This window comes from Crinia signifera, chromosome 6, assembly GCF_055691185.1.
Source record: "Crinia signifera chromosome 6, ASM5569118v1, whole genome shotgun sequence".
NCBI classification, from domain to species: Eukaryota; Metazoa; Chordata; class Amphibia; order Anura; family Myobatrachidae; genus Crinia; species Crinia signifera.
The window spans coordinates 283,404,562-283,417,878 of NC_139222.1; the positions used below are offsets into that span (position 1 = coordinate 283,404,562).

At 41.6% G+C, this 13,317-nt stretch overlaps 1 protein-coding gene across 2 annotated transcripts in view; it reads right to left on the minus strand.

Moving 5' to 3' along the window:
* RBM20 (RNA binding motif protein 20) overlaps window positions 1-13,317 on the minus strand; it is a 216,305-nt gene that overhangs the window by 66,602 nt on the left and 136,386 nt on the right. For both annotated transcript variants that reach the window (XM_083149840.1, XM_083149841.1), the window contains exon 2: window positions 2,400-3,291. In XM_083149840.1, the coding sequence (XP_083005966.1) occupies window positions 2,400-3,291 (892 nt within the window). The remainder of the gene's footprint in view (window positions 1-2,399; window positions 3,292-13,317) is intronic.

The following is a 13,317-nucleotide window of genomic DNA, read 5'->3' on the forward strand; positions in this document are numbered from 1 at the left end:
CCGCAGCCTGTGCATTAACCCCTGCACTGCCATGGGGCAGGTGATGGAGGGGGTATGGCATGGTGCAGCAAACACCCGAACTGCAGAATGCAGACGTACAGTACTGCTGGCAGGTTCCGGGTGGGAGAAGCACGACAGCATTGGGAACGTGCTTCCTGGCCATATATGGGGCTGGGAGCAGGGGACATCAGTGTCACATCACATCACTCAGGGCAGGTCACATGGCTGCGGACAGGCTGGCATCAGGGGTACCATCTGTGCTTCTCTATGGGGGCAGACAAAGTCCCAGGTAGGAGCTGGGAATCGGGAGATAATGATTTACGGGACACAGTCCTATATTCCTAGAGGGTTGTTGTTGTTGTTTAGGTGTATTACGTATGTGCTGGAGAATGTGATACACCCGGTGTGAGGAATGTGGCGGGGTGTACAGGAAAAGGACAGAATGAGTGTACCACTGATTAGCTGCTCACAACATTTAGGGGCCCATTTATCATTTACTGTTTGCCGTTACATTCCCCAAAACACATTTTTGGGGGTTAGACGCAAATTTAAAGTAACATTGGAAGAAGGGACCACAGCAGGAATCTCTGACGCCGCCGGTCGTCTCCCCCATAGGTTACTATGGGGGAATGTTTCAACATCAGGCAGCATCGCAGTGGGTCCCATGGCTACCGCTATACTGAGATGGCGATAGCCCATTGTAGCCTATGGGCTACTGCCCCCCAAGGCAGTGTGGTCGGTGGGGTTCAGCGCTGACCGCGCATGTACAGACCATCCCCTGTCACCTGGCTGAGTGCATCAGCGGGGCGGTCTCCTTTCGGCGCCCCGTACCTGCGTGTGCAGGGTAATACATCCCGCAGTGAGGCACCATGCCCGACGCATTGAGAATGTAGCGAGTCATGCGAGGGGACACGGTACACTTATATGGTGTCTAGGTCGACATAGGTCGACATAGACACAGACACCTAAAAAACCGTCCTTTCTCACTCACCTCATTATACTGACCTTAGCTGCCATCTATACCTACACACAGTGCAGCAAATATGTTTGATCTTTATAAACATGGATGTCCAGGATGAGTCGACCTAGACTCATGTTGACCTTCCTGCATGTCGACCTAGACCCATGTCGACCTTATGGTGTCGACCAACATGCTGGTGACCCAATGACCGTATCCCTTCAGGATAATAGCAGCAGCACAAGTGAATGAATCTGACTGCGCTAGTCATATTCTGCCACAAAACATGGTTTTCCCAACTCCATTCTCACGGCACGCTAACAGTCCAGGTTTTCAGAATATCCATGTTTGTGGACAGATGGCATAGTCTAACTTACTTAGGTACTAATTGAATCCCATGTGGTTAATGATGGATATCCTGTTAGGATGCATTGAGGTCCCAGTTTGGAAGGGCCTGCTCTACGCCCTTGTATAGAGGATTGGTACATAGATTGTGTATGAAGTCCCAGCAGTCAGGATCTTGACACATCCCGATAAGAATTGTTTTTCTACTCCTAAATCCTACCCTATCTCACTACTCCTGCAGCCTAAACTTAATGCTGTGTACCCCCCAGCAGCCTAACCCACCAACTAGGTGGTCTGGGAAATGTGACAGTTAGTAATGGCTGCACCTGTACACCAGCTAGGTGATCTGGGAAATGTGACAGTTAGTAATAACTACACCTGTGCACCAGCTAAGTGGTCTTGGAAATGTGACAGTTAGTAATAACTACATCTGTGCACCAGCTAGGTGCTCTGGGAAATGTGACAGTTAGTAATGACTACACCTGTGCACCAGCTAAGTGGTCTGGGAAATTTGACAGTTAGTAATGACTACACCTGTGCACCAGCTAGGTGGTCTTGGAAATGTGACAGTTAGTAATAACTACATCTGTGCACCAGCTAGGTGCTCTGGGAAATGTGTCAGTTAGTAATGACTACACCTGTGCACCAGCTAAGTAGTCTGGGAAATGTGACAGATAGTAATGACTACACCTGTGCACCAGCTGGGTGGACTGGAAAATGGGACCGTTTTTTTTCCACCTTTGCCCTCGTACCTAACCATAACCCCTGTCCTTACATCCAGGGTGTGTCAGGAGTTTTGCATCTTTTTACGGTTGGGATCCCAACTGCGCGAATTTTAACCGTAACCCTGATAAACATATGAATCTAATACAAAAATTACGTTGCTTAATGATGTTTTTTAAAATACTGATTTACTCCTACTCCATACGGCATCAACACAAACGCATGGCTAGAGGGTGCGGCAATTCACCGGTGCTGACCGCAGGAATATAAACATGGCCTTTCTGAGTGATTACTAGCAACAGTAAGCATGTAAAAGAAATAAGTACATATTCAGTACAGCACCCACACAGAACCCCCAGCCGGAGTCGCTTACCTTTAAGTTAAAGACCTTTTTGTCGCAGATGGCGCAGGTGTGCGGCAGATGCACAGGGGGGAGCCCATGAAAATCATTCAGTTCCTGCGGTTTCAGCGACGAGGCGCAATTTGCGATTTTCCCATTATTATGTCTACTGAAGACCGGAGAGCTGGACGGGCTGAATTTGGTATCAGGGGTCGGTTCTTCCGGGTTATACAGTTCATTTCTGGGTGACTGCCACTGTTGAGGAGGTTCCCACTGGCTGTTAGGTGCCCCCTGATTACCATCTCCTTTATGGTTCATGGTGCGGGTTGGCCCATGCATATCAAAATACTGATTTTTAAATCCAGTCGGGTTGTTATGTTTATGAGGATAACGTCCATCCAAGGTTTCGTCCGGTCCGCAAGGGAAGCCATGATACGAGGACTGCTCCGTTTCCGGAGCGAATGACTGGGATCCTCCATGGAAGTCGTTAGCCTTGTTCCCTCCCATCGGTTTCCCGAAGGGCTGCATGGAGTTCTGACTCAGATTCTGGGAGTGCTTCATTGGCAAAGTTGGGTTTTGGGAAGAGAATCGCAAGGCCGTGGAAGGAAATCTGGCGTTGTGGATGGCAGGGCCGAGTGAAGCCATTCCGGCAGGTCCGTGGGTGCCCATCATGGTTGCATTTCTCAGTGGGTTGAAGAGTGGCTGGGACATAGCCACCTTGGAGAGCACTTGGTTCAGGACGGTGGCAGCAGCGGCGGTGTTACTGTTCACTGCACTATGGGCCAATTTTAGTCTCTGTAGAGTGAGCTGAGCCTGGAGCTGGGCGAGCTGGAGCCTGGCGGGAGACGGCAGAAGGGGGTTTGCGGTTCCGCCACCTAATGGGTTGTTGACATTGAAAAAATTCTTCTCCAGAAACTGGACTGCACTGCAACAAAATGCAGAACATGTATTGTTAAATCATCTGCTGCTTTGTGCAAACATTTATATGAATTTTAATGTATGGATAGAATTGCAGAAATTAAAAGTTTCCTTACGCGTTTCATACAAAGAGCTAACCGAGTATTCACTATATACATTTTGTGCAAGCAACGCTGGTAGTAATCCTACACTAAGATTCACAGTCACATTGTCTAATGTGCACTGCTAAAATACAGGTGATAATTAATATACAATTATTATTATTATTATTATTATTAATATTAATGCTGCTATTACGGAATTTGGCTGAATAATACCCCTTTCACACTGCACTTGTTAAATGGTATATTGCCGTTTTTTTCCATTTTTAAATGTTTAAGGCTGCAGTGGGAAAGCGCCAGTTAATTTACCGGTTAAAGATAACCCGTTTTTTTAAAAAACGTTTAAAAAGCAGAGTCCTACACGTTTTAGAGCCGTTTTTTATGCAGTGAGAATGGCTCTGAAACGGTATTTAGTAAAAACAACAGATTACAGACCTGTGATAGGCTGGCCCCTGCATTCTGCCTTGAAACGTGTTCAGGGGATTAAACGGGTTGACTGATGTGAATGGTACTTAAACGGTATTTAAAACGGTAATCTACTGCAATGTGAAGGCTCAGACCCGTTTTAAATACCGTTTAAAAATACAGTTTTTTAAAACATTTAGGCAGTGTGAAAGCGGTATAACTGCATTGTTCTAAAACATCCGCAAATATGTTTCCAATGAAAATAGTCAAATTAGCAGCCAAACATACATACTCTTGTACCTATAGAATACAGGCCAAGTGGTCTTTCTCTCGTCGCCACTCTAGCATAACATTGTGTTACTATACTGTACACCAGATATTTGTGTGATAATGGTGCTGATAATAACAGGGTACACACCTTGGCGATCACTCAGCTCCCAATCAGCAGTGTTGTGTGCCCCTAGCCTGACCCTCCGCTAGTCCCTTACATATCATGCTAGAAATAGATCCGTGTGTAAGTCTGCTACGGGATTGGGCGTCCGGCAGATAAATATTAAACTGCACATGAGCTGCGACCTCCCAATCCGACCTTCACGCATACCTACAGGCCGGTATTTAATTAGCTGTTTTCATTTACAGAAGCTAATTGATTCATAAAGGCATTATCCAATTAGCCACAATACCCGGCACTGCGACCCGTCAACCGGCCCGAAATTATATAGTTGTGTACTCAGCTAAAAGCAATAAAAAAGGAGCAAACTGGGTGGGGGGAGATGCAGGGAGAGTTAGATTTCAGGGGCGCTCAGATATAAATTGCAGTTTAAGAATAATGTGTGGACTACATGCAAAATCAGCCAGCATTTGCCCCCTTTGTATTGCAGCACGGTTTGTCCAGGTGTAAAGTCATTTTATTTTGCTGCCAGCTCTGAATCATCCTCAACATATGTTTATTTATTTGTCCAATGTCTATGTCCTAGTTCATTTGCATCACACAAACAATATGTAAATACAAAATTGTAGTAATATAATTATAAAAAAAATAACAAGGAAATAAAAAAAAAGATAAGCCATAGAGTCCTTTTGGAGAAAAGAGCTATATAAATATAATAATATTATTATTAATAATAATAATAATAATAATAAGAATGCTAAAAAATAAGTCGTAAAAATTACTAATAATAATCTAAAAAATGTGTCTTAGGTGGCAATTATTATTATTTTTTTTTTAAATAATGTCTCATCCTTTAAACATTTTCTATTTTATTATGATGTTTTTAAAGATAATTTTTCTTGTTTTTGTTATTTGCGATTATTTTCCAGCCTGCCAGCTTTGATTTATTTCCCTAATTCCTGTCGAACACCTTGGTAAATCGTATTTTATGCTTTTTTTTTTTTACTGGCCTGAAAACACAAAAGTGACAAATCCAATTGGCTACAAGAATTTTAGCCATGATCATTTCTATAGGATTTAACACAGCTTTTTTCAGGGAAAGTGGCTATTTTAAGGCAAAAATTTTGGAATTTTTTCACAAGGTGTGAATTACAGGTGTTTTTGTATTTTTAAAGTGGCTTCAAATTATAAAAACAAAAAAATCAAAAGTGAAATAGATAATAAGATTTTTTTATGCACCCCTAAAAATAAGTAAATTTCTTTGCTTAAAAAATAGCATCTATTTTAAAGCTATAAAGAGCTCCAGATATATTTCTTTGTGACAGTAATAAGTATTTGAACAAAAATTTATTTGTCTGATTTTTTTTTTAGGATTAGGCTAAATTTCCCATTCCCCATGGAAATTGCATAATTTTTTTTATCACTCAAATATTTAAATGGATCTGCAGAACCGTTGGATCTGCTACTAGCGCTAGGGCTGTTGAGCCTGGCTAGACGTTGGTCCTGAAAGGGTTAAAGCCAAATTCTATAATCCCAGTATTGGTCTGACAATCACGCACCCACATACAAGCGCGTAACACTGGTCAGGACGACGTTTCCTATTTTCAACACCAGTAGCTCCCGTCCTTCTATTTTCACTCTCCCTGCTTGGGTGCGCAAGTTGTTTTTAACTTAGTGCTTTAAAGGGGTGTGAACAGTTTGTTTAGGATTCCATGGTGCTAAAATATCAAGACCACGGGATTAACTGAGCAATGCCGGCAATGGACGTGATGAGACGTTTAAATTAGAAAAACAAGCTGCACCTGCACTTTACGTTAACGGAGAACAAGCACTTAAACGCAGCGCCTTTCTGAAATCCTATCTGAGCACTTATCGGAGAAAACCCAAGAAGGGGCCAAGTCATCGTCTCCATTTAAGAGCTACAGAAGCAGGCCATAGGAGACGGAGGGGGACACGTGACGCGGGGCCGTGAACAAAGAGGCGGGGGGCCTCTCCCGAGGTGTTGACATTAAGTCTATAATCTGACTTACAGATCGGTCACATTCATGAACAGAACGATGACAGCAATGATGTGCATTAAATGTATTAATCTGCTTCTGCGTGAACCGCTTAAAAGAGAAATGAAAGACGTAAATGAGGGTGGGTCATAGAATTACAATGACGTAATCCGGGAGTATACCAACCGACACCGGCCCAGATATTTCCATCCAGCAGGTATGACCAGGACGGGTAACCCATGGCAGTTATCACAGGATACCCAGCGATACCAATATTCAGGGGCAGATGTACTAAGCCTGAGAGTGATAAAGTACCATTCAATCACCTCTTAGCTGTCATTTATCAAACTCAGTCTGTTAATTCAATAAGAACTAGTGACATCACTGAGGCTTGATGCCTCAGTGACGTCACCATGAGTCCTGACTTGAGAAGCTGAGTACTCGTGAATAAGAATTAACTCCCCCACCGCTGTGTACATGTGGTAGGAGACATGTCATCAGATCAGCATACTACCGTAGTGGTTACTTCTATCTCTAAGCGGCATATTTATTAATTTATGGAAACTTGTCCCAAGGAACAACACATGTTATCAATGCCGCTTGCAGTGTGACCAGATGACACGTCAAGGCAATTTATCAAGAAACGTGACAGCGCTTGTTAAATTTCCCCTTATCGCTGTTCACACAGAGAACTTTGGAGACGGCTGCAGTGACTTATTAATGTTCAGCACAGCATTAAGGATTTCAGAAATGGCGCTGGTCCTGCCAGTTGTCAGGAAATGGATACGGACAGTTACATAGGCCTCTAAGCCAGCGTTGTGCATACTGAGATTTTCCTGACTTACTTTGGGGTCTATGTTCTAAATCTTATAGAGAGATATAGTGGACATTGATAAATTACCCGCCAATCAGCTCCTAACTGTCTAGTGTGCCCCTAAAAGGGGCAGACTAGATGGGCCAAGTGGTTCTTATCTGCCGTCAAATTCTATGTTTCTATGTTACAGGCTGTGTTTGAAAAATTACAGGTAGGAGCTGATTGGTTAAGACTTTGGGGCGGATTCACAGCTCATTGCTGCCAAGCAAATCAGCAGCACCCACCGATCAGGGAGACGCCGGCTGTTACAGTGAAATCCCGTAATGCGAATTAATGTGTACGCCGGGCAAATGGAGGTGTACGGCTAGCGAAGACTTATCGAATGTTTTTTTTTCAATGGTTACCAATCATCGCAGGCTCAGAGTAGGCCAGAGACTTTTGGTGCCCATACACTAGGGCAATATTGCATACAATCCGTTTGATATCGACTGCGTCTGTGCGATAAATCAGCGCAATGCGCGGGCCCGCGGCAGTGTAGTGGAGATATTGCGTGCAGCGGTGGTCAGCAGAACTTGAGAAAACTCTTAAAAGACTGGGCGGTACTCTGACGTGGTATCGCAGGTGGCATGCAACTTCCACCCCCCCTCTGTGCCTCTGCGGCCGAGACCCGCAGATCTACTTGTCTGCGTCCCATCGCTCCTCCTGGCTCCTTATGAAGAAATGTCCCTCACAAAATGGCCGCCCCCTTACAGCAGACCGTTTTTAAGGGTGCTAGAGGAGGCTGGCGACTTTTAAAGTATGAAAACACTTTAGGATACATGTCTGCGTACTGTATGTCCTGTATACTGATTTCTGGCTGAGCTAATAAGTCTCATACACATCGCGTGCTGTAAGGGGCTGGTGACATTAAGGAAATCTCCGTAATCCCCCCGATACAGTTGTCCTCCAGCCAGTAACACATGGACATGCTGTGTAATGTGCAGATCATGTCTGCTGTGCATTTCTGCAATTATCCATGCTTCATAGCCACTGCCTGTCAGAGTACAAGGCTGGCTTATCAGCGCCAAACCTCAAACCGCCCCATATAAAGAAGTGTCAACTGCCTTAATACAGCTAGCACCCCCGTCTGCCCCCCACCCCCATGCAAAACATTAATTGCTGGGAATTATAATATATAGCGATGCTGAATGTCCAGCTGTGTTAGAGGGATAACGCCCTGCGGTTGTCACCCGCCGCGATTTTATAGCTTCCCAAGTGTAATATCGCAAGCAGCAATTCCTCGCCGCGTTTGTCCTGAAACTCGTTATATATTTTTATAGGATGGCTAAAATGCCATACAGACTTGTATTAATGGTGCCAGAGCAATAGGCGGGATAATAATAATAATATCAATAATAATAATAGTATCAATAATAATAATATCAATAATAATAATACTAATGATACTACTAATGATAGTAATAATTCTGCTGTTTGCATAAAGCCTCACACATTTAGCATGCATTTACAGGTTCTAGTCTGTCTGTCAATTGTACACATGGTCATTTCCAAAATATGCAGACTATAATATATGTAGTCCAGCCTTAGTATACAATAGTCCGGCATTATATAATACGGCTTTAAGAAGAAACACGGACCCCTGGGTTTGCATCTTCTGGTGTTATAGGAATGATCAAATTCCTATAACACCAGCAAATGTATATACTGTGAGCTTAACTCTACAAGGTTATCCTATTATATATATATATATATATATATATATATATATATATATATATATATATAGATAGATAGATAGATATAGATACAGAAGTACCAACACACTCGCCGTTCCTACGAATGCGGTGCAAACAGCACCCACTTCCCAGGATAGGGTGCAGTGGCCTGTGACCACACACTCTAGTAAATACAAACACAGGGGGCCCAGCACTCACTACAACAAACTGACTCACCTTAACATTCAAATAATCAATTAAATAAATAATGGGGGTTTAGTTCATGAAAGGATCAATGCATGAACTAAGCCCCATTATTTATTTCAATGATTATTTGAATGTTAAGGTGAGTTAGTTTGTTGTAGTGAGTGCTGGGCCCCCTGTATTTCTATTTTATTTATATATATATTCTTTGGATTGAAATAAAATTTCAATCCACAGTATTTTTTGCACTAAAAATCCGAGAGTGACGCCTGATCAATCTATATATCTATATATATATATATATATATATATATATATATATATATATATATATATCTAGTGTCCGTGTGTCTTCGAAACACTCTGTTGTCAGTGAGTGAAACTACATCTCTCTCTCTCACACATGCACAAACACAGAGGCAGAAAAAGGAACAAAGTGACACTGAGCGCTGATTGATATTAGGCACTGCAGCTGTTACCTAAGGGGATTACCAAAAAACCCTTAATATTTGAGCGACAAGAAAAAATAGGATGGTACAGCGCTGTGCTTAATATTGGTTTGTATTTATTAAAAAAATTATAACAGTAATATTTTATACATTAAATAATGTGGCCAACATTAAGACAAAAGGTTAAATACTCAAGTGAACATCCGGATGAAATAACAGGGATCCAGCTTGCAGTCCCCAAATGAACCTCTCCGACCACTGATGCACTTCTGGACGCGGTCCTATCAGAGATTGGGATCGTTGGTTCTGTGAATTGGCTGCTCGTTTCCCCGGTCCTCTACGCGTTTCTCCGCCTAGTACCCTGTTCAGCGGCGTCCTCACGATCGTTTGGGGACTGCAAGCTGGATCCCTGTTGTTTCATCCGGATGTTCACTTGAGTATTTAACCCATAAATGTGCACATGAAATGGGGACTGTCACCTATTGAACTTACAAATAACCGGTTTAACAAAGGCTTATCCATCCAATTGCATGCTGCTACTAACCTATTAACGTTATTCAGAAATATATACTGAGGATATATAGCAGCACTGGGCTAAATGTCTGAACACTTGACCCATGAAAAAACTATATTAGTCCAGTGGATTCAATTTATAATCTACACTGTTCCAATAAAAAAAAAATTCTCCTTTAAAAATTTGAGAAGTCTCTTTATTATATCCAACAAAAATCACAGGTGCAAGTGGTTCCTTTTTTTAATAGCTGCACCCCTTATCCAGAAAGTACTGTATGTATATATATATATATATATATATATATATATATATATATATATACACACACACACACATGTTGTAACTGTTACAGCACAATGTAATGAAACACACAGGTTTGGTCTGGCACATTTGGATCACTGAAGTTATCCCTGTTAAAGGATTATACATAACCTAGTACAGTGGCGGAGAATTACCGAAGCCAACTGAGATCCTTAGAACCAGGCGATTGCAGCATTAAACTGACGCAAATGAAATACTTGCCAGGAAGCGCGCATACTGCTCTTTGCCCTTACGTTAGACTCGCTATCGGTGGCAACGCGCGTTTCGCAGGCTTTAACACAATTAAGGGGCTTATGCGGACTTAGGAGCAAATAAAAACAGAGCACATTTGACCTCGGCAGAACCATGTCGCACTGCAGGTGGGGCAGCTTAAACATGTGCAGGGAGATTTAGGATTGAGAAGATACGTGTCCTGGATTAAGTCTGAAATTCTGAATTTCAGTGAAAAAGCAAAGCTTTCTATTAATGACTATTTTCTGATTCTCTATTTTGATAAAATAACCAAAACCTTTGTTTATTATTGAAAAACTTTGTTTTTGTCCCTTTTACAATAATCATTCAATCTTAAAGTTTTTAAATGACGGTATATGGAGAAGCGAGTTTTAGTAGGTAAGGGAGGGGACGAGCGTGGGGAAAACAACGTTTTCATCAAGTTGTGATGGACTTTGAATGTCGTTATCGCGGGCAATACACTGAGAGTATAAGGGGGATTATACTTAGGAGATAATACGAGAAAGTCCATAAATTCACACAAGAAATAAATTATTTTTTTCTTAAATTGTAAATAAAAGTAATTAAAAATCATAAAAAAGTTGGTTTTATTTTTACATACAGTGAAGGTATAAAATAGGAAAAAAAATTTAAAATCCGTAATTGCGTTCTGATAGCTTCAAAAGCAAACTTTTTCAGTTAAAACAACTTTTTCTTTAATTAGTAAAGTGGAAAAAATAAAAGTCAGATACGCTGAACACAGACTCAAAATTTGTGTTGACGGGTTTACATTACTATTTGCCCCTCTTGTATTGCAACACGGTTTATCCATTATTTAGCAAATTGCTCTCGTACAGTATATCTGCTTCCAAACCTACAGGAGACCCTTAAAATTAATGTGTCTCTTGGGTCGATGCAATTCAGGTTTATGTGCCGAGAAATAAGATCTGTGGGGTGATTTTGCAGGTAAAAGTCATCACCGCACAATCTTACAATTTAACTCCAAACTCCCAGAAAAGTTTTATAGCAAATTTAAATTTAAATGTATTGTTCACCCCTCTGAGCATTGGAGAAGGTGGGAGAATTTTTTTTCTTGTAAGGTGAAAAAGGCCGGAACACTGTGCAGAACCTCTGTTGTACCCCTGACCATTAATAATCTGGCACTAGGAGGCATTTAAGTAGTACAATATGTTCAGTGACAATGTGCAGTCTTCCTATGAATTTCTCTAAAAATCTCAAAAATGGGGTACATGGGTTTAGATGCTGTGAGGCAGGTATGTGATGTTGTAAATGAAGAGGTACAGGTATGCGGGGTATAAATGATGTGGGGAAGGTAAGTGGGAATGTAAATGATGTTGGTCAGGTATGTGGGGTTGAAAATAATGTTGGGCAGATTTGTGGTAGGGTTAACTATGTGGGACAGAAAAGTAGGGGCGCTGCATGTATGGGAAAGTGATTTTGGAAAAGTGATTTTGAACTTTACAACATTTTTAAAAACTTTAAAAAATGTAAACACTAAAATATGATAATCAACACAGTTTTTGTACCCCAAAATACTGCAGAGATATCTGTCGAAAAATGCTTATTGCTGACCACTTTACACCATTGTTCAAATGTTTTTTTTTAAATAACCAATATCAACCAATATGACATATTTAAGAACCTCCACTACTCTGCACCTACTAACCACCTTCTTACTCTCACTAACCACCATCCAATACTGCCCTTACTCTCACTAATCACCTTCTAATACAGCTCTTACTCTCACTAACCGCCTTCTAATACAGCTCTTACTCTCACTAACCGCCTTCTAATAGTGCTCTTTCTCTCACTAACCGCCTTCTAATACTGTTCTTACTCTCACTAACCCCCTTCTAATACTGCTCTTACTCTCACTAAACGCCTTCTAATACTGCTCTTTCTCTCACTATCCACGTTCTAATACTGCCCTTACTCTCACTAACCACCTAACCACCTTCTAATACTGCCCTTACTCTCACTAACTGCCTTCTAATACTGCTTTCTCTCAATAACCACCTTCAAATACTGTCCTTACTCTCACTCACCACCTTCCAAAAATACTGCCCTTACTCTCACTAACCACCTTCTAATACAGCTCTTACTCTCACTAACTACCTTCTAATCCTGCTCTTACTCTCACTAACCACCTTCTAATACAGCTCTTACTCTCACTAACTACCTTCTAATACTGCTCTTACTCTCACTAACCACCTTCTAATACTGCTCTTACTCTCACTAACCACCATCCAATACTGCCCTTACTCTCACTAACCACCTTCTAATACAGCTCTTACTCTCACTAACCGCCTTCTAATACTGCTCTTACTCTCACTAATCGCCTTCTAATAGTGCTCTTTCTCTCACTAACCGTCTTCTAATACTGCTTTTTCTCACTAACTACCTTCAAATACTGCCCATACTCTCACTAACCACCTTCTAATACTGCTCTTTCTCTCACTAACCACCTTCTAATACTGTTCTTACCCTCAATAACCACCTTCTAATACTGCACTTACTCTCACTAACCACCTTCTAATCCTGCTCTTACTCTCACTAACCACCTTCTAATACTGTCCTTACTCTCACTTACCACCTTCTAATACTGCTCTTACTCTCACTAACCGCCTTCTAATACTGCTTCCTCTCAATAACCACCTTCAAATACTGCCCCTACTCTCACTAACCACCTTCAAAAATACTGCCTTTACTCTCACTAACCACCTTCTAATACAGCTATTACTCTCAATAACCACCTTCTAATACTGCTCTTACTCTCACTAACCGCCTTCTAATACTGCTCTCTCTCACTAAAAGCCTTCTAATACTGTCCTTACTCTCACTAACCACTTTCTAATATTGCACTTACTCTCACTAACCGCCTTCTAATACTG